Source organism: Amaranthus tricolor, chromosome 9 (assembly GCF_026212465.1).
Source record: "Amaranthus tricolor cultivar Red isolate AtriRed21 chromosome 9, ASM2621246v1, whole genome shotgun sequence".
Classification (NCBI taxonomy): Eukaryota; Viridiplantae; Streptophyta; class Magnoliopsida; order Caryophyllales; family Amaranthaceae; genus Amaranthus; species Amaranthus tricolor.
In genome coordinates, this window is record NC_080055.1 from 29,656,124 (window position 1) to 29,678,068 (window position 21,945).

At 32.8% G+C, this 21,945-nt stretch overlaps 2 protein-coding genes across 2 annotated transcripts; one reads left to right on the top strand and one right to left on the bottom strand.

The window, feature by feature from the left end:
- Positions 1-782: 782 nt before the first annotated feature.
- Positions 783-8,602, bottom strand: LOC130823593 (probable hexosyltransferase MUCI70). Its single transcript, XM_057688261.1, has 9 exons — positions 7,004-8,602; positions 5,957-6,205; positions 5,449-5,656; positions 5,236-5,345; positions 4,954-5,153; positions 3,303-3,406; positions 2,627-2,814; positions 1,781-1,980; positions 783-1,316 (listed from the first exon to the last, which is right to left on the bottom strand). Exons 1-9 carry the CDS (start codon positions 7,275-7,277, stop codon positions 1,086-1,088), a joined length of 1,764 nt encoding a protein of 587 aa, XP_057544244.1. The 5' UTR covers positions 7,278-8,602; the 3' UTR covers positions 783-1,085.
- A 6,524-nt stretch (positions 8,603-15,126) lies between these two features.
- LOC130823594 (serine/threonine/tyrosine-protein kinase HT1) lies at positions 15,127-19,376 on the top strand. Its single transcript, XM_057688262.1, has 4 exons — positions 15,127-15,375; positions 15,972-17,006; positions 17,539-17,994; positions 18,881-19,376. The coding sequence occupies exons 2-4, from the start codon at positions 16,212-16,214 to the stop codon at positions 19,151-19,153; spliced, it is 1,524 nt and encodes a 507-aa protein (XP_057544245.1). The 5' UTR covers positions 15,127-15,375; positions 15,972-16,211; the 3' UTR covers positions 19,154-19,376.
- The last annotated feature ends 2,569 nt before the right edge of the window (positions 19,377-21,945 follow it).

Here is a 21,945-nt window from a genome sequence, read left to right on the forward strand (position 1 = left end):
CTTGCTATAAAAATAGACGTTCACCAAGTAAGAAAATACACTATTGAGTAAAAATTTTCTATCTTCTAACTTTTACTCATTTTATTTTCTCTTCATTCTCTCTAAGTTTTAACAATATGATTTTAGACATTCGAAAAATAATGTGAATAGTATGAAGGCCGAAGGGATATATCATGTATGCTAATGAGAATTAGAGGTGTTCAACGGGGCGGTCGACCCAACGAATCAAGGGTCGGGAAACATTTTAACAGGTCATTAGCGTATCGGGTCAATAACGGGCCTTAGTGTAAAGGGTCAGGCCGGGCTGGGTCGAATAGTTATAGAAATTGGTTGTAAAAAAATATTTTACCACTTTTTTTATATTTTTATATGATATTGTTATATTCATAGTTGAATTGACTTAACGAGCCATAAAGTACAATAAAAAAAACTATTTTATGAACTTTTAAAAATCGGCTCAAAGTAGGTCGTATTTAAATATTGTTATATTCATAGTTAAATTGACCTGACGAGCCATTGAACACCTCTAATGACAATTAAGAAAATAATGTAAAGCCATTTTCAATTTATAAATCTAATGAGACAGAATAATAATAAAAATATACTTTAAGTAAATAAAATAAACCGTTAAGTCAAAGCTCAACTTAAGATCGGGATAAAGTTAGAATTCAAACAGATTTGACTAGGTTTCAAAGCTAATATTCAACTCGACTCGATCCAAATGGGGAGCATATAGAAACATAGATAGGAAATAGAAAAAGAATATAAATTACCATAAGAAATTATGGATACTCAAATGATAAACTTTTATTTTTAAAATGTGGTATGATATATACAAAAAATGAATTAACAATTCTATTTCTCCTTAGCTATTTTCCTAAACTTTTGAGGGAATCATTACAACAATTATAGTTCTGTGTAAATGAAGATAATAAAGTACAACATTTTTCTTAAAAATGTATAGTTATGCCAAGCCCTGCACAAAGTAGGAGGGGAGCTTATACTTTGATGCTAGGAAGGTAAAACAATAGAGTACATGAGTATAATTTGTTTGCCTAAACAAAATTTTGACCTCAACCGGTGCCCTATCCTGTGCCTATACTCGTTTCAGTGGTAGCTCCAGCAGCAACTTTACGGTTTCGCCTTCGCCCTCTTGCTCGGTTTCTTCGGCTTGGAGGATTCTCGGTTCGCATGGTTGGTGGAGGGGGAGCCAACAAAGGAGGTGGAGGCGGGAAAGCAAGTGGAGGAGGATGTGTCGCAGCATTATGTGCAGCTGCTTCCTCTTGCTTTTGCTTTAGCACGTCCGTATGGTAACCCTGATCATAATTGTGACTCGATTTAGCAAAATTTCACAATACATGCAAAATCGGTTTCTTGGAAATAAAAATTGACCTAATCTGAAAACTGCCCGTTGATATCATCCCAGCATGGAAAGGCACATCTATTTCATTACCCCAATGCCGTTAAGTGGCTTCCACCAACCTGACTCTTAATAGTGATAACAAAAATTTATAGTTCTTGGACAAATTTCTTGAGTTGCAAGTCGAACATATAAGAAAAAAAGAAGTCAAGAAAATTTTCATTTAATCAAAATTATTTTTAAAATGTGGAAGGTCATATGCTCGACTCGTATATGAAAACAAGCTCATAAGGCCATGCCAATCAGACTGATGACATACTCTAGTTTCATAACGTACACGAAAAGGATACTAAAATGTCATTAGCATTTGGTATGAATCTCAGTATCTATATAAGTTACATATTGGAAAGAATAGTTTACCTGATTAACAAAATTGCGTCTTTCGCAGTCTAAGAACATGCTGACGGTCCAATTTGCCTTCTTTGAAATTTTATCCCTTACAGTTGAGAAACTAATTTGGTCTCTGGAAGTGAATCGATCAACCTCGTTAAACCACAGACAACTAAAAAGATTTGATATTGGGACATGCTCTCGGATGATAACACAACCTTCAGGAACATCTGTGAAACAAATCGAGAGATCGAAAACCCATTAACATCAAAAAAAACTATTATTTCCTATTCTATACCAAAAGTTCTGTGACAATCCACATTTCAAGTTTCTTAACAACAGTGGCGAATCCAAGATACTTTATAGGGTGAGCTGAACACTCATCTCTGCGTGTGTGCTGAGCTAACTCAAATACCATTCTTGTGTGTTATATGTCAAATTACTCGGGTCATGGCCTAGTCAAGCCCAAGTCTAGATTCCCCTTGCTTAACAATTGGTGATTTTCCTACTTCTTTCAACCCAAAGGCCGATATACTATTCTCACTTTGGTTTGAAATGGATATTAAAACTACCAAGAGCAAAGTGTTTTTTTGGGGAAAAACTGATAGAATAGAAGGAAAATCAAGTTATAGTGGAATAAAAGGAGTAAACATATCATTAAGTAGTGACCCTTTAACTAAGAAGGAACGTTGCAAGTTAAACCAAATAAGAACAAGCGAGTATTTTGGGACAAAGGGACTATATATTTTATTCATTTAGAAGACAATTTTCCCAAAAATTATTGTTGAGAAAACAAGTACATAAATCGCGAACATAGAACCTCATAATATCAGTCATATGGTACCCAAATAAGAATGTGAAACAGATAACTCTTACCACTTGTAATCGGAAGCTTTGCCGAAGAATATTTCGTCAATCCTTCTTTTTTGTAAAATTCAATCTGAAATTCAATGGAGGCATTGTCATACTTTGCAGCAGCTTTGTTAGCTTCAGCTTCTTTAAAAACATCAAAACGTTTATAATGTCTGGATATTGCAAACGTTGCGTTTTGTCTCCATAAAAATCTGCAGTAAGATGAGGACATTTTATTTCACATTTATAGTATCTACGAACTCAAACACACAAAACAGGCGATCAATATACAAGAGCAGCAAGAATCATTGGATTAAAGCCTGATGAGCCAAATGCAAACATTTCAAATAACTTTAGCCATTGTTACCCCGAACGACATTTGGTTTGCTACGGGGAACAGAAACAGGGACAAGGAATGTAAACTAGATTAACTCGGGAACGATTGGGTACGAGATATATTATATATAAAAAATAAATTAATTGCAAAAGAAATTGATATTGACTTGTAAATTGTTTTAAGCAGGCCTTTTTAATTTCGGGGAACAATGATCTTCATGTATGTGGTGAAAATCGAACCCTTTTCACGAGGGGTGGAAGGGAAAGCACGATTCTCCAAAAATGCTCACTTTCGGACACCACAAGACTCATCTAAGAGTGAATAATTTACTAGCTTCTCGTCCTTTTGAAATAAAAAACTCACCTTTCAAGAATTCGATATGGATCTTCAACAAGTTCAAGTTTCCCATCTACCCATATAGAATAACGAACATTAGGAAACAGTCTATGCAGTAGAAGCTTTGGAACCTATAAAAAAAGAGAAAATTAATAAAAAACATGGCAATTATCTCTGAAATGCAAGGATTTTACTATATAAGCTCTGCATTTTGGTAAAGACGAAAATAGAAACAGGCACAACAATATCCAGAGAATACATCGACCAACACAATAACAGGTCCGGCCTTGAGTAAAAAATGTAAAACCATGAAAAGGTAAACTTCCAAACACCTTTCGAAAACATTGATCCCCTGATCCCAGTCCCTACTACCCACTTCAAGAGTCTAGAAACCACTAATCAGCACCAGCACCTAGATGCTGTCCACTATAACATCATCGATTCATCACCTACGCAGTAAGAACAACCCATGGCCATATCATTTCTTTCTCCAAAGCCTCCGTGTTCAGTTCAACGATCAAAGCTTTAGATCTGAGGTTCATATGATCAATTCATGCTCAGTCCTTCAGTTTGACAAATCTTCTAGAAGCTTTACCGCGTTACTGGTTGGAAGGGTAATTCCTCCATCATTTCTTTCAAGACTCCCTTCTCTTACTCTTATCTGTGGTTATAACTTATATTCCGGTGGGTGGCAGTTTTACTTTGATTTGTTGTCAGGGTGACGTTGTGAAGATGTTAAGCTGGTGTTGAGATGGTCTTGGTGAACGGACTGCAACAGGCTAATGGAGTAAGTGATTGAGTAGTGGAATTGACTTTCGGGTTATTACACTAGGTTGCAAGGCTAGCAGTGATAGATAGGTGGCCATAAGTGGTACGAGGACGAACAAATTTAGCAGTTGGTAGAGTTATAATGGTGGGATTGGTGGTTGTAAGACTGTCTAATGGCAAGTTTGCAAGAATGCCTGCTGGGGATGGCTAGGAGTGAAAAACAGACCAACAGTGGGCGGGATTTAAGGTTTATAGTTGTTTTCATAGAGAGGTCAAGCTTCAAGATGGTGAACAGAGGAAAAAAGGCATTGACAGAGAGCTGAGAGGAATAGTTTAAAAAGGCCAACCAAGTAGCCACTAAGAAGTATATTGGTTTAATTTCCTTTGCCTTTCTCGGTTCCTTCTAACAAAATGTGATCGGCAAATGGGAGCATATAACGAGAAAAATCTTCATTTTTCAGTGCCCAAGTGACACTAAATACCAAAAGGGTATGGTATGCCGTCACCCAACCCTCCCCACACCCTAATCTGAGCTTTTATGAGCGGGATATACATGATGATGAGATCGGAAAATGGGAGCAAAAGCCTACCGATGTACTACCCTAATAAGAAGATACAAGGCTAAGCCAAACCCACTTCATCACAAAATACATTCTAGTGATAATCCAAAAGCCAAAACAAACTACCATATAACAAAATATAAAAACTATAATAAGCAACGTTAAAGCAAATCATGAGGAAATTTTTTAATTTTCTTATGAGTTATGACTCGCCAAAACTCCCAAACAAAGGTTTCCCTCAGAAGTCAAAGGAGATGCAAATTAAGTGACATAAGGAAGTATATTAGAATCAAAACTTTGATGAAAGTAGAAGCCTTAAACGACAAATACAAAGCCAAACATCAATGTACCTTGCCATTGCGCCTTGGATCTATGTAGGGAAGATTACGAACAACAACAATTCCCCATAACCCAACCTTATTGCTATCATCGAGTACACTAGCATTCTTCATTGCTGCTTCAGTCTCCTCGTCGAGAAACATGAAGAAGCATACATTTCTTTTGGCATCTTCACTCGTATTTTTGGGCTGTTGAAGTAAATCGTAGTTTCCTGGAAACAACATACAGACAACATTGAATAGCATGACCTAGTTATGCAACAAATAATTCTTTAAAAAAACACACAGCATTACCGAAAATTGCCGAGGCAACAACTATCCCATTGCACCGTTCCATTTCAGTAAGATCAGCATCATCAATGTCAAATCCAGTTCTACGACCCGGTTTTTGTCCTTTAACAAAGCTTTGAGAGCATAAAGAAGGATTACTCTAATATAAGTATTCCAAAACCAAGGTGTCATAAAGAAATATTCAGGCAGAAAAAGGAATGGAAAGAAGATATATACCCGCAATGCACATGCATCGACTCCCTTACATCATAAGAATCATCCCTTTGCTTTAGAGAAGGATACCCGCCAAACTCAGAGCCTCCAAACTCGGTTTTTGATGAATTTGCTTCATAAACATATGTTAAATTATTCACGAGGGAATATGATGGCGCATCGGGCATTAGTGCAATCGCTTGCTTTTGATCAAGATAGCATACTGGACAAGCTGTGATAAACAAATTGAACCATTTATAGTATTTGGCTTCCACAAAAATTACTACAAATATCTATGTTACTCGAACTCTTCATTTTGCTTCACGTACCCGTGTCCGGTCCTTGATCCTCGGACATTGGTATGGCACTTAAACACTTCATTTTAGGCGTAAAATTGAATATCTAAACGTAACTGACACTTTGACACGTACCAGTATCCAACATTAGTACCCGAGTCCAAGTAACATAGATAAATATAATACCAACTAGAGTACAACCAAAAGCAAACAATTTTGAAGTGCAATAAACTTACGTCGGAATCCTTTTCGCTTTGGATCAGCAGGTGGTGGCGGTAATGCAAAATGTTCACAAGGATTTCCAGGAGGAAGTGTATAACCTGTGAAGTAATTACGAGGCATCACTTGTACTGCAAGAGCAGACAAGGGTCCAGCACTACCAAGAGTGCGGTTATTTGGTGGAACGAATACATGTACAACACTTGTAGACGAGTGGTTGTTTAATGTAATATTAGATGGACCTTCAGTCCCTCTGGAATCTTCACCTGCAAACGACCGTCGCTATAACATTAATTAAGTTCCACTAGATCTCCAACATCAGATTGCAACCTCGACATGAACAGAAAACTTAACAGATTCTTTTATCCAGCCCAACACGGCAAACAAGCTCCCATGAAAGAAAGATCAAAGGTTGAAAAACATACATCCACAATTTCCAACAACAGAACAAATTTAGCTAGCATTTTCGCCACAAAACACTCATTATAACAACAACGCAAAGGATTGTAAGAATCTTACCAAAAGCATAATAGATAATGCCAAATGCAAACTATCTCCACTATAATTTAGCGCACACAACTAATATCTAGTGATCAAGCTGCAAACATCCCACAGCTAATTTAAGAGAAGTTAATTCTATCAGCACACATGAACCAGATAGATCTTATGCCCTTACAAATAATTACGGGTAATAGCCAAAATCATCCTTGATTTTCACGATTTTTCACAATAGTCCAAACCAACTACTAAGTACAATCAATTAAAATCAAAACAATATAAAATCCAATTTAGTGCAACATAACTCGTCATCTAATTCACCTTTTGAATCCGCAATTTGCTCGAAATGGCCCAAGAATAGACCGAACACGACTATTTCGGCTTTTTTTACATTTGCTATTCGCAGAGAGATTAATCAATCATGTGACACTAATCCAATTTCAACCACAATGAAACAAACTCAAATCAACAAATCAGTAAGCACAAAAAAACAACTACAATGATCAGTAAACACACAATGCAAGATCAGTAAAACAACAGGACGAAAAAGGTAAGAAAAATTGAACCTTTGCCGACATAAAGAACCCAAATAAAGACAGCTATAGAAACCACAGAGAGAAACAGCATGCCAATCTTTTTCCTGCCAACAGTTTTGTAAAACAAATGAACTAATCTCTCCTTTTCCTTCATCATCTTGGCTGGTTTTCTAGTGGTGAAAGGCAGAGGTGGTGGCGGCAGCGGTGAAAATAATTGATTTGGTAACAAATTATTGTGTAATTGTTGTTGCAATGATCCATAACTTGCATAACGCAATCCAAGACCCAATGAGCTTCCACTCATGGTGTCATACAGTACTCAGGATCACTTCTCATGGCCTTTTCCTATCTCTAATCTCTATAATCTTATACAACCAACTCTAAATTGCTTAAATTTAATCTAAAATTCTTACTTTAGCTAGAATCTGATAAACTAACTAGTCTAAGATTTGAAATTTTGATGTAACTATGCAAGGATGAGATATATTATTGAAACCCAACTCCAAAATTGCTTGAAATCAATCCAAAAACCTCAAATAAACCAAGACCAATGTGTAAAGTTTCGAACTTTAATGAATCATGAGATGTATTGTTGAAAACCCAACTCCGAATTGCTTAAAAATAATCCAAAAACCTCAAAATAAACCAAGAACAATGTGTAAAGTTTCAAGCTCCAATGAATAATGAGATGTATTGTTAAAAACCCAACTCCAAATAGCTTGGAATTAATCCAAAAACCTCAACTAAACCAAGACCAATGTGTAAAGTTTCAAACTTTAATGAACCATGAGATGTATTGCTGAAAACCCAACTCCAAATTGCTTGAAATTAATCCAAAAACCTCAAACAAACAAAGAACAATGTGTAAAGAATCAAACTTTAATGAATTATGAGATGAATAATTGAAAATCCAATTCCAAATTTCTTGAAATCAATCTAAAAACCACAAATAAACCAAGAGCAATGTGTAAAGTTTCAAACTAAAGCAAGGATCAGATCTCACACACTTTCTTGGCAAAACCCAATCAAGAAAACACTAAAAAGTAACTAAAACTTCCTTAAACATAAATGAAGTAATTGGGATCAATCAATATGTGAAATTGAGGATAAAGAAAGAGAAAAGTGCACTCAAATCAACCAATCAAACAATGTTGTTGTGTATATCGTTCATACGATTGAAATTATTTTGTTGGGTAAAAAGGGGTAATGATGCTAAGATAGATGTGTGATTTACACCTTTTGTTTGGACATTTTAGGGTTGATAAGAATTCTATTTACACTAGAAGTTGCAGGCTTGCAAGTATAAATGTGAGTTGAGAAAGGACGATGCAAATATAGGTATAAATCAAGCTAAATGAAGTTTTTTTGGGTGGGTTATTACAGAGATCATTAGCAAATGGAAGGAGTTATTTGTTAATTAGGATTAGGATTATTACCATAAATCCTATTAATGATCATATGTTTGAAACAAAATTTGAAAACGTGCTAAGATGCCCATGTGAGTTCCAGGTTTCTTCGGCTGCTTTTGTCTAATTGGTTTGGACTTTAGACTTAGATGGAGATGGAGATTCAACAACTACCCAAGTCATTGACATGAATGATGAAGGATTTCGTAGGATTAAAATTTTTTTAATATTGAATTTTTTGTTAATTTCTTTATTTAATAGTCCATTACTCCAATATGGGAAATGAAGATGTATAAAGCCTTAATGAGTGAGGGTTGTATAAGAAGAGATCTTGTACTATTTTTAATATTGTATTTAAGGGGTATTTGGTATTAAGGGTGAAAATGTATTGGAAAGGAAATCTAAAAGAAATAATAAGGGTAATGTAAAGTGTTATTATTTAAAGTTGTTTGATAATTAAAAAAAAGGAATTTTATATTAATTTCTTTATTTAATACTCTCGTCTCCTTGTTCTATGTTGCTCAATCATCATGGCACATCAAAGACTTCACTTCATTGCTTCCTTAAAGCCACCACTTCAATAGACTCAACCCCTTTGCACCCCATCATTACTCACAACATACTATGCTTTGACTTGAGTCATCGAGTCATCACCCTCATACAAGGGTAGTTTGGCTCTTGCATTAACATAAGTATATGATCATACTTAGGACATTTTAGGCATAGAAGTTTAAGTAGCGGTTAATGGTTTAATGAGACTGAAAAACTATTTTTTAAAAAAATCTTAGTTCGGTAAAGTAGTAGTGAAAGTAACATTTAGTGGTGCAGATAGTTGTTTTCCAAACGTCACAGTTGTAACAATTCATTACTTTTTCTCTTCATTCTTCTCAATAAAGTATATTCCAACAACTATCACAACTAACCATTATTTTTGTCGAGCAATATCAAATTCCAAAACTAATTAGACAATTAAATATCTGACATCTAAAATTATACGGCTACAACAATCCACAGTTTAACCAAAACGCCAAACCTCAAGAGTTAAAATCATTTTTCATTTTGGATTTTCCTTTTCATTGTTTTTCAATTTTTTTTTTTGGATAATGATCCACCACTTTTTTAAATCTCATCCGAAATGATAAATTCAAGGCAACTATACTTTCCTTCCAAAGCAACAAAACAAACTCTTCTTTTAATATCTACTAGATGCCTTGGAAGAAGAGTTTAAATTTCTTGGAAAAATTAATATTTTACATTCTAACTATCTTTTAATTTCATTCACACAACTTATCATTTCTCTTATTTATTATTAAATATCTACATTTCCTTAAAACACGTAACTTCCTTTTTGCTACTATTCTAGAGGAACAAAGTACAAATTTAATTTTTCACCACCTATGGATAAATGCAATAGTGTTTGATCAAAATACTCCACACTCTTAAGTCAATTGTCATCTCGGACAATATGAAATGACATAAATATTCTTTCGTTCATTCAACTCCATACGAGCGTGTTAGGATGGGAGGGATTTGAATAAAAGAATGAGGCGAGATTTTAAGTGATAAATAATCTTTTATTTGGTAAAAAAAAAAAAAAAAAAAAAGAAATTAAAAGACTGCCTAGATTTCCTGTGAAAAAATTGGGAAAAATAATAAAGGATAATGTTTTAAGGGGGAAATGATTTGAGATGTATTTAAGGCAATGGGTTGGTATTTGTGCACCTTCAATTTTTCAAGACTTCTTCATGTATAGTATCACCATTAATGTGTTCTTCTTTCTTTTTATTCCCTTTAATTTGAATGGGAAGGGCAAGGGTAAATATCTAACCTCAAACAAGGTGAAAAGTTTCCTCTAGTGAATTTTTACATGCATTCCAAGCTTCATAAAACTTCTGAATTTTTTTGTCATACTTTTTCCTCCCTGTTTTTATGGGATTCAATTATGCCCTAAAAAGAATTAAATCTATAATTTTTGTTAAGTTCATCTTCATCCTTAATTCCGTTTTCCCACCTTAATAAAGAGCTACTTTCCTCTCATATTTCTTCTCCTTTCCTTCCTTTCATTTTTTTTTTTCCCTAAATTATTAACTAAACATAGATATGGTTACATCCTCCACCTTCCATCACAACTTTTTAATTTTTATTGCAATGTTGAAGATAAAAATATCTCATCCTTATTCTATTGTTGTTTCTCTCTTTAGGGAGCTCCATTTATCAATTATTCATCCAAATTTGTATTCCCTCAACATATATAATAGCCAATTTTTTGTTTTTTTTTTTTATTTATAAATAAGCCAAACTGTTTATGTCCATCTATAATAAGCATTTTTCAAGTACACTTGCCCTTGTCTTTAAGTTGAGACTTTATACTACCTTACTAAAGGGTCTTATTTTCTCATATCACTTTGATTAGAAAATACTTACAACTAATAATAACATGTTAATTAGATAAATATTATTATTATTTGCAAATATAATGAAATATAAAGTTAGATTCATCTCTAAATAGAACTCTCCAACCGTATTTCATGGTATGTGCACTTTAAGACTTTCAAATACTATGTGACATTTAAAGAAATTGTAAAGATATTATAACTTCTTATGTTATTACTAAGAGTAAAGTTGCTCAATGGGCTGAATTGAGTTAATAGTCCATTTAATCTGTCTCAATTTGACCCATTTAAACACGAAGAAAAATAATTTTCACATGGAAATTAAACTACTGAAGTCTCAAATTTAAACAGAACTTTTATACTTGAAAAAGAATTTTGTTATCATATTTAAATATCAATTGGGTCCATTTCTTAGATAGTTAGGTTACTGTCTCTGTAACTTACTGGTGCAAAAGGATACTTGGTCCATATATGAATATTTGTTTTAGTATTAAATATGTCATGCTCATGGTTTTTCAAGGACTTGAATATTGATGAAACTGTAGCTGCCAACAAAATGAAAAACACTTGTGGACCGTTAGTAACTAAAATCATTAAACATGCACAAATTGTTGTGAGAGACTCCGAGAGACGTATTAGAAATATGAGTTAAATAACCTAATTAATACAAATTAAAGAAAAAATAAAAATATAGACTTTTTATTTTAATGTTGTCTCTTTGAAAGACAGTCTCTCACAGGTCACAAGAGTAGTTGCTAAACATTAAGTTTAATAAGTTATGTGTGGTTTAATAAGTTATGTGTGGTTGTTAGAAGGTTTTTCTTGTTAATCATGAATAAAGGTCTAATAAAGTTTGAAGTTGATCCATTAAAAGTCTAACCCTTTCAAAAATTAATGGGCTTGAGTCTTAACCCTTTTAAAATGGGCCGGATCACGGCCTTTTAAAAAATTCACAAATTCTTATTTGAGATTGTTTTTACAAAAGACGTCTCAAGTTTAGGTTTAGGCTAGCCTAATTTTTAAATTTAAATAAAACAAAAACTAAACTTTCTAAATAATACTTTTTAACTTTCATTTTCGGTTTTTCTTTTTGTCTTTTCTGACAAAACTACTCATTTCTCTCTCTCAAACTCCATTTGTGGTTTTCAATCTCCATCTTCTTCTCTCAAACTCCATTATTGTTTATTCTTTGTTTATCTTCTTCAACATTTGCAAAACCATCAAAGTTATGTATTTATACTTCATCATTTTCGTTTTTAAAGCTTTCATTTGCATTTTTTGGGTTGATTGTGTTATATATTAGTTGGATTTACAATTTTCTGATTTTTTTTAAAATTAAGCTTCATCAATGGTGTAAATAGTAATGTTGAAGAAGACAACAATGTCTACTATTTGGGAAAAATTAATAAAAGCAATTGTGATTATAACATAATATATTGGGAGTTATAACATAATATATTTGTAATTATAACATAATATACTTGGATTATAATCATAATATATTTGGAGTTATAACGTAATATAGTTAGAGTTATAACAAAATATATAATTACGGTTATAACGTAATAAATTTGGGTTTATAACAGTATATATTTGTGATATAATACAACAAAATTTGATATTATATATTATGTTATAAAACCTCAAATATATTAAGTTTTAATTCCAAATATATTATGTTCTAATCCAAAATATATTCTATTATAACCCTAAATATATTATGTTATAATCTGAAATATATTAAATTAACCCCAAATCATAAAAATTAGCCATAATTGCCATCTACAACGTCACTGTTTTCTATATTGATAAACCTTAATTAATTTTTAAATAAAAAAAATCTGATTTATTACTAAATGATGTTTTATTTTGCTTGAGAATAAACAATTAATCAAAAAACTTTTCATCTTCCAAAAAGAAAGTAATTTTCTACAGTTTTTTTTTAAAAAAATCAATTTTTAAAAAAAAAACTACAATTTTTTTTAAATTAAAATATTTACTGAAAAAGGAAAGTGAAATGAATTTTTGAGAGATGTCTTTATAAAAAACAGTCTCTCAAGAGAGCATCTTAAAATTCAATGTATACTCTACTACTATAGAGTGGTAGAGACTACAGCAATAAGTATTGTAGGGTAGTAACAGTTGTAGAATTAGATTTTTTGGTTGGTTATAAAGAAAGAAAGAAAAAGTAAGTGAAATTAAACCATTAAATTCCATGACTAAGACTATCTTTCAAATCATTCACGGAATGTAGAAGGCAATAATCCTAACCAGAAGAATTAGATACACGCATTTCATCAACAAAATTGGTACAATATTGTACCCTACATTTGTAGGGGACCCCTTTCCACTACCCCTTTAAAGTTGTATAGTCCTTTTTTTTTTTTTTTTTTTTTAAAAAAAAAGATAAAGCTGTATAGTCTTGATTGGATTACAAATGGATATTCTTTCTTAAACCCCTTTATCTTGGGACATTTTTTAATAAAATACTTGGACATTTGTATTTTGTATTTATTTGTTCCTTGTAATGTTTGTTTTAAACCTGCATTTCATTTCATATTTCCTTATTATCAATATTCAAAAATATAAAAAGTTATATAATTAGAAGAATCTACCACAACAACAATAATAATGTCAGATTGTTAATCTCAAAAGATTAAATTTTAGTTTATGATTATAGATGTGTTATGTTTTACTGAGCTAGTTGTCACTAGCCTACCAGTCAACTTTTTTATTTTTAGGACTTAAAACTGATAACAAGCGACACACTTACTAGAAGAATTTGAATCTAGAAAGATCTCACAAAACTAAACTTTTTGTTACTCATTTCATCAATAGGCAAAACAAAACTTATAAATAGTATAAAGGTCAATAGCATGTAAAAAGTTACGAATGAAGTATAGTTTATGATTTGTTTAGTTTCAATAAGATTTATAGTTCTTTGATTTGAATATACTTCTAAAAAACTACTAATTATATTAAACAAATTTATTAAATTATTAACAATTTTTATTTATATGAAATTAAAACGTAAAACATATTTATGTGAAATTAAGACGTAAAACAAGCATATGTTTCCTTTCAAGAGTAAGTTTATACAAATATACTTTATTGGATAATTACTTCTATAACATATTGTTGTAGAAGTCTTGTATACGTATACTATGGTGGGATCTACGTAGCATAAGCCTGTGTCTGTATGATAACAAGAATGATGGTGTTATTGGAAAGAATAATAAAAGAAGTAGGTTTATATCCTTAAATGTTTAAAAAGGCAATTTATAAAAGTTTGAATAGGAAATGAAAGGTATGTACGTTTTTTTTAACCTGTTAATTATAAACTTAATTGATAATTTTTAATTTCTATAATTGATAGATATAAAATCTGAATTTTATTTGAATTGTTTCGTTATATATTTCCATGATATATTACTCTCTCCGTTTCTTAATAAAGTTTCCATAAAAAATGTTTATGAGAATTAAGAAAAATAGAATATATTAGATGGAGGGTTAATGAGGATTATAAACATCAAAAAATTATTAAAAAAAGTTAGTGGAAAAATATGAGAACCACAACTAATAAAAAAATACTTTTATAAAGTTAGTGGGAAATATATAGGGAGCACAAAGAATATAAATTTGTAAAAATAATGTTAGTGGATGATATGTAGAAGTGTAGAATCATAAGCATTATTAAGAAGTATATTAAAAAGAGGATGAATATGGTAATTTTTGTCCAAAATTTGTTAAATAAATAGAAAAATTCTTTGTAAAAACAACAAATAGAACATCCTAAAATGAAAAATGAAAATTTCTTCGAGGAATGAAGAGAATAACTTTTATAATTTTAATTAATGTTCAATTAAAGAGATTAAGAGTCTCAATAATGCTTAATATAGTTTAAAAATGCAACCTTTTTGAACAAGAGAAAAAGTTGGATATTTAGCAAAATAGTTTGCGGGATAATTTTACATTATTTGGGTACAAATAAATAATTGAGTAATTGAATCATGAAATATTAGTATTTTGGTAAATTAGTTGGTTGGAATAATTGTTATTATAAATCAACTAATTAATAAAAAAAGTAGTTCCCACTAATATATTTAAAACCAACTGATTAAATCGATTGGTAAAATCAATTAAGTTAATTAAATCAGCCATTACAATCAATTTAATTTCAATCATCAATTATTAGAGATTGGACAAATACTCTCATAATCTCACAAATCATCAAATAATACTAATCAAATCAAATTTTAATTGCAAATTAAGGTCAATTAAACATGCCTATTGGCTATTGCCTACTTTTTTCAAAGCTTGTCACTTTCATATGCATCGTATACAATACGTATACTTTCAAAAGGACACCTTGCACATTCTTTTCAGATTTTTTGGGGAACTTTTCCTTCTACATGCCCCTATAGATCCTGTCCTTCTTCTCCCTTATTAATCTTTGAAGGGCCACAAAATTAACAACCCCCCCAAAAAAATAAACTAAAATTGAAAGACATAGAACATAATTAGTCATTACTCAACAACATCATAATTCAGTTGACCTTAATAGCTTTGCTTGCTACTATTATATATTGATACCCTTCTTCTGGTATGTTTATTTTTATTTTTTATTTTTTATTTTTTATTTATTTTTTTTCCTATTGGGTGGTAGGTGTTTATTAATTAATTAATTAGTTTTTTTTGGTCAAATTATTTGAATTACTCATATGTTTTTGGGTCTCCCTTATTTTTGGTAGTATTACATTATTGTTGATTTTTGGCAATCATTGGTTGTTTTTTTTTATTGTTTTTGGCTATCATGGCTTTAGTCATACTTCTATTATCCTATTCAAAAAATTTCTTTATTTGTTTTTGTTAGTCTGCTAATTTAGTCTTTTATGGTTGTCCTTTCTTTGAGTTTGATTGATTTGTTTATGCATCTTATCTCTATGGGGATTTTCAAGGGGTTTAGAGATGGTGGTTTTTGACTTTTTTTTCATTTATGTTTTAATTTGTTTGTTGCTTACTACTACATCAAAGACTCTTTCTTTTTGGGGTTTGAAAATGGGTTATTTGATTATCTCTAAAGGGTTCAGATTTCTTGTTATTTGAGTATATAAAACAAGGGTTTGATTTGTAAACTTATAAAGTTTACAACTTTGATCTTCTCTGAATAGTTTGGTTGTTGGGTTTTTGTTGTTGCAGAGCAATTTTGGGTTTGAAGATTTTCTAGGGTTTGTGTGAATTCGTAGCTTGATTAGGATCCGGGTCCTGCTCTACTAAAGATTTTGGGATTTAGGGTTCTTGTGATTTGATGGAGGGATTTGTATAATAGGGACAATCTATTTTTTGATGTATTGTTGTTATGATAGAAGAGCTAGGGTATTATCAGACTTTTGATCTTCAAATTTATAGTTTTTAAGAGTTTGAATTTGTGGGAGGCCAATGGATGATGAGTCTTCTTCCTGGATTAGAAGAACTAAGTTTTCTCACACAGTTTGTCATCGACTCGACTCGTCTAGATTGGCCTCCGTTCCGTTAAGATTTCGAACACAGGAAGTTCCCTTATGGAAGCCAAGGCCTGAAGCTGCTGCTTCTCGACCTGAAGCAGCAGCTGTTCAGTCAGAAATTGCTCCTTCTCGGCCTGAAGCAGCAGCCAGGCCGAAAGCTGCTGTTGTTCGTAAGGTTTACGAACCATACCAACCCCAGATTCAACGACATCCGTTGACAAATAAACCAAGATCTGTGTCACCTTTACCTCAAACCCTTTTGCCAGATGCATTTAAGGAAGCGCGGTTAGATGTAAAGAGATCATCGACGCCGCTTCCTAGAAGGAAGGAGCCTGATAAGAAATTAAACAAATCATTTCCGGACAGTAGGCAGTCTAATGTGAAACCCAATACTAGTCCTTTAAGGAATTTTTCTCCGTTGAGAAAATTGAGGACCAGAAAGGAATCTGGTTGGGGAAAATACTTTGATCATGGAGGGGGAAGGGTAACAGCTGTGGAAGCAGCTGATGAGTACATGGTTGATCTTTCACAGTTGTTTCTTGGGCTTAGGTTTGCTCACGGGGCTCATAGTAGGCTTTACCATGGGAAGTATAAGGATGAACCTGTTGCTGTGAAAATTATTCGTGTGCCAGATGATGATGAAAACGGAAGCTTAGCAGCTAGATTAGAGAAGCAATTTAATCGAGAAGTAACTCTTCTGTCGCGTCTCCACCATCCTAATGTAATTAAGGTAATTTTGCTATGCTACTCCTACTCGTCCTTATTGCTAGTTCTTTGGTATCGTAATGACTCATTAAAATATGTGTACCATTTATGAGAAGTTGCTGATGATGTCTGCTACCAAAGGTTGTCAATCGAAAACAACCTCTTTGTTATCGGGTGAGGTTGTGTAGATACGTCCTCCTAAACCCTGCCTAGATGGGACCCATTGAATGAAATTGTGGTAATGAAATGTTGTACTCATTCCTTTTTATTGGATTAAAGACTATGGTTCATAAATTGTAAGAGATAACATTTCACTATTCGGAACCTCATCATGCTAATGTTGTAGTTCTTGGTGCTTATAGTTTCATACCGGATATCTTGTTTTCATCTTATATAAGATATGCCAATGATAGAATTTATGCTTCGTCCTCATGAAAATTTCCCATTCGCCCAAAAATGTGAGAGCTTGGTTGGGTAAATGGGGCAAACTCTCGGGGGCATAGGTATCCTATCACTATGTTTAAACCTAATATCATATGCATATTTGCTTGTATCAGTTTATGGCAGCATGCAGACAACCACCTGTCTTTTGCATTGTGACAGAATACTTGTCAGAGGGCTCTTTGAGGGCATACTTGCACAAGCTTGAGCATGAAACACTGCCCTTGGAAAAGTTAATCTCCATGGCACTTGAAATCGCTCGTGGGATGGAATACGTGCATGCTGAAGGCATCATTCATAGGGATCTTAAACCCGAGAATATTCTTATTGATCAAGATTTTCACATGAAAATTGCTGATTTTGGAATTGCCTGTGAGGAAGTACATTGTGATCCTTTTGCTGATGATCCTGGAACATACCGCTGGATGGCTCCTGAGATGATTAAGCATAAACCTTATGGACGGAAGGTTGATGTATACAGCTTTGGACTCATGTTATGGGAGATGGTATCTGGAAGCATTCCTTATGAGGACATGACTCCTATCCAGGCTGCTTTTGCTGTTGTTAATAAGGTTGGTTTGTCTATGTCTTGGTTGATTCGTTTATTATGTGTACTCTGTTGTACCTGTTCTGTCTGCTTTTACATGGATGCAGTTCAGTTGATTTTGTGTTTGTACTTCATATACACCATCTTCAACTATCAAGTTATGATTTGGTGTTTTACATGTCTTGATTTTGTAAGCTACTAAGTTCAACTTGATGGATTCAAAATTGCTTTTTTATTCTTATCCCATCACTCATCATTGCAAAGGAGTTCAAATACTAATGGAGCTATTAATTGGGCCGGGTTGGGTTGGGCTCGGCTGGCGTGGGGCGGATCGCGTTTAGACTTGACCAGGCTGATTCGTTAAAAAAAGTTCATGCAATGATCTTTTAGTCTGACTTTGTAGCATGGGTTGACTCGCGTATATATAATAATGTCATATGGAAAAAAGAAAACGTGAGAATATTTTTATGGCAACCAAGCCCAATAATGACCCGACCTAGCCTGACTCATCACAAACCACATCACAGCCCGTTAATGGGTCAATTCGACTGTTTACAAGTAGTTCAACTCTGGGTAGCAAACATCATCTGCAAACTTTACATAATTAAGAAGTCTGCATGATTTAGTGAGCCATTTTAAGTATTTCATTATAATACTAAACCAAAGAATTATGAAATTTTCAGTTACTAAAAGTGGATTTTTCAGTCAGATCCACTCAAGTTAGAATCTCTTTTAAATTTCATTATAATCAGCCTGACCCGAATTTGACTGTACTTGCGTTATTAGTTGCTGATTATTTCTGGTAAGTATAGTTTAACTTCGATCCACGTTTTGCATTTCTTTTTTCTAAATCTTGAAAAGAAGATGCAAAGTAAGTTTGTTACTAACCCAAAACTCATTTGTGATTGCAGAACTTGCGGCCTGCGTTTCCTAAGTGCTGTCCTCCTGCCATGAGAGCTTTAATTGAACAATGTTGGTCATTACAACCAGATAAACGGCCCGAGTTTTGGCAGGTTGTAAAAGTCCTCGAGCAGTTTGAAACTTCACTCGCTCACGATGGAAACTTGATGTTGTTACAAAATTCCATTTGTCAGGATCAAAAGAAAGGTTTTCTGAATTGGATACAGAAGCTTGGTCCGCCCCATAATCATTCTAAGTCTATGCCTAAACCCAAGTTTAGTTGACCGGACCTCGTTTACGTAGTTCATTTGAATCACCTTGTATTCTTGTAATTAGTAGGCCTGCCTATTTTTTAGTGTCATTTAATCGTGTTGCTATTTCTCATGTGTGTGTGTGAAGTCAATAGGATAGTGGGCATGCTTTGAGTTTGATTGCTTCTTTATGCACTACAAGCATAGCCAATATACATTTTGATATTGATTACAAAATTCCCGTTTTCATTTGCAATTACTGCTAGCATTTGTGTGGCCTAATATTTGATGGCCTTATATATATATATATATATATATATATATATATATATATATATATATATATATATATATTATTTAATTCTTCTTATGAACAATTTTTGAACTTTGTAGTTAAGACAAGAAATTGTTGGGATTTGCTGTGAATGTTTGATCTTAAATGTCAAATTTTGTTGGCGCCTGTGAATTATTGTACGGTTTCCCTTCCTAATGTTTATGGGTTTTGTAGCTTCCATTTTTTACTTGTTTTTGTAATGAAACATGGATGTCGGAGTCTTTGTGACTGTAGAAGAGTTTTGTCGACTGGCGTTATGTTGTGAAGCTGGTTGTTGGGTGCATATCTGCTGTTTCAGTTGCTTGCGTTTGGAGACACTGGCACGAGAATAAGGTAAAATTATGTATTTCCATCATGAGTTCTGTTGTGTAGACAGAAGTTTTCTCACTTGCTGATAATTCCTCGTTTATCTATTTCTGATGGGACCAAACATTTATAGTTCTTTGTTATCAAAAGCGTAATGTTGCACTTCGACTTCCAAACGCCATTCTTGGTGGGACCCTAGACGGGAATCATCTGATGGCATTGGAGTAATTAGATGGTTGATACTGCCATCGTGATTGAAACCGTGTGTTTGCATTATGATAATATTGCCTTAGGCAGGTTTAAGATTTTTACTCATTTGATCCCATTCTTTCTGTTCTTCCTGCAGAGGTTACAATCAGGTGGCAACTTATAAAGAATGGGAGGTGTCTCATTTCCGCTAATGGTTTTTTGTTATACATTTAACGCGGTGAACATATATTTTTCAAGACGGCTATTCTACGGTAATGACCTTGAACGCTGTGAGTTTTAGGTTATGGATTTAGACGTTTTCGTTATGTGTATTGGATAACTGAACCTGGTGTTGCTTGAGTTTGTGCTGAACTTGATCTTCAAATGTTAACTTAATTCACTCAATGGTGTGATCTCATTGAACATAATCTTTTGCAATTCCATGCGTAATCGAATGGTACTGTTTTTCTCAGTTTGAAAAATGTTGCCATGGATCTATGTCGAAACCTTAAATATCTCGATGTGTAGCTCTGAAACTGTGCTACAGCTCTCAGGCTTAAAACTGTTCTTCTGCAGGAGCACATATATGCTTATTTAGCAATCTACGTGAGAGATATTCGTATGTTCATTAGCCACTATCTCGCAAGTTGATTTTGTTTTGGTTCATATAGCCGACTTAATATTGCTGGAATTACGACTTTGGCATTGTTATGTGTGCTGTAAACCGTGATTTGTTTCATCTGCTATAGTTGAAAATGCATAGATGCATCCAACATACCTTGCCATTGCATGAGTTTAACCTCAGCTTGGTATTTGTTGTCTATTGATGCTGTTCAATATCTATTTAAATTGTATTGGATTGTTTTCTTGTCATTTCTAGAAAGGTCGAGTTAATTATGGCCTAGACAAACTTAAACCTAAATTCTCCCCTGTTGTCTATTGTTGTTGACTACATGCGAGTTGTCTCAAAACAGAATTGTATTGTTCTTTAAATTTGACGAGTAACTTTTATTACTATTTTCGTTTAACTTGTAAAATGGATCAAATTATCTTCTTATTTGGGTTATCCAGACACATACGTGAATTGTAATTTTTAACATAAATTAAGTTTTTAGTTAAATGTATGTATTTTATGGAGGCTGATTTCAGCAAAGCTAACTAAATGATGCAACGAAGAAAGTTTATGCATGATGATGAGTAATTAATGTTATGAGGCGTAAAGCGAGGGTGAGGGTGAGGGTGAGGGTGAGGGTGAGGGTGAGGGCGAAGACGTGGGCTTTCTGTAGGTGAGGTGATACGAGAATTCCCCAAGTCATTTTCTTGTTCACATGTCTTTTGTTTTTTCTTAAAGAAGCATCGGTTTTTCAAACTTCTAGTTAAATAAATTTGAGTTTTAAGTTTTATTTCTTTTTCAAACAAACAAAAATAAATTAATTACTCAGCCCAATACGCACAAATACTATGTCACTTGGATTTTAATTTATTTATTACATTTTAATTAAAATTAAAAGTTTTTTGATTAAAACAACAAAGAAATAAAAACTAGTTATATACTAGTCAAATTTAAAAAGATTAAATAACCTTATGTATTTTATTATATATTTTTGTCAAATATGTTAGTTTTATGACGAGAATAATGATAAAACAATTATTCTTTCTATAATTCTACTCTCTCAAGTGATGTAATAAACATTATCATATACTTTATCAAACAATTTTTTATTTTGGGTTCAATATTTTAAAGTGTATAGGTAATTCAAAATTTAGAGAAAAGTTTAAGAAAAATAATTAATGCGCAAGTGAAATAATAGTTGAAACATTTATTGTTGCGCAATTGAAAAATTGAGGTAAATAAATAACAAAATTGACATTAATAAAATTATTAATTAATCAACCGCTGAAAATTAATTAGACTTTATTGTCGGTCATGTAATGACATTTGTAAAATCGAAGATTTAAATAGTCTATATCGTCAATTATCATAATTCAGATCGAG

Coding starts and splice junctions, on each gene's coding strand:
- LOC130823594 (XM_057688262.1), top strand. CDS start 16,212: ATGGATGATGAGTCTTCTTCCTGGATTAGAAGAACTAAGTTTTCTCAC. Junction 17,007..17,538: donor ACCATCCTAATGTAATTAAG/GTAATTTTGCTA, acceptor TGCTTGTATCAG/TTTATGGCAGCATGCAGACA. Junction 17,995..18,880: donor CTTTTGCTGTTGTTAATAAG/GTTGGTTTGTCT, acceptor TTGTGATTGCAG/AACTTGCGGCCTGCGTTTCC.
- LOC130823593 (XM_057688261.1), bottom strand. CDS start 7,277: ATGAGTGGAAGCTCATTGGGTCTTGGATTGCGTTATGCAAGTTATGGA. Junction 1,981..2,626: donor AAAGCTTCCGATTACAAGTG/GTAAGAGTTATC, acceptor TTTGTTTCACAG/ATGTTCCTGAAGGTTGTGTT. Junction 1,317..1,780: donor GACGCAATTTTGTTAATCAG/GTAAACTATTCT, acceptor AATTATGATCAG/GGTTACCATACGGACGTGCT.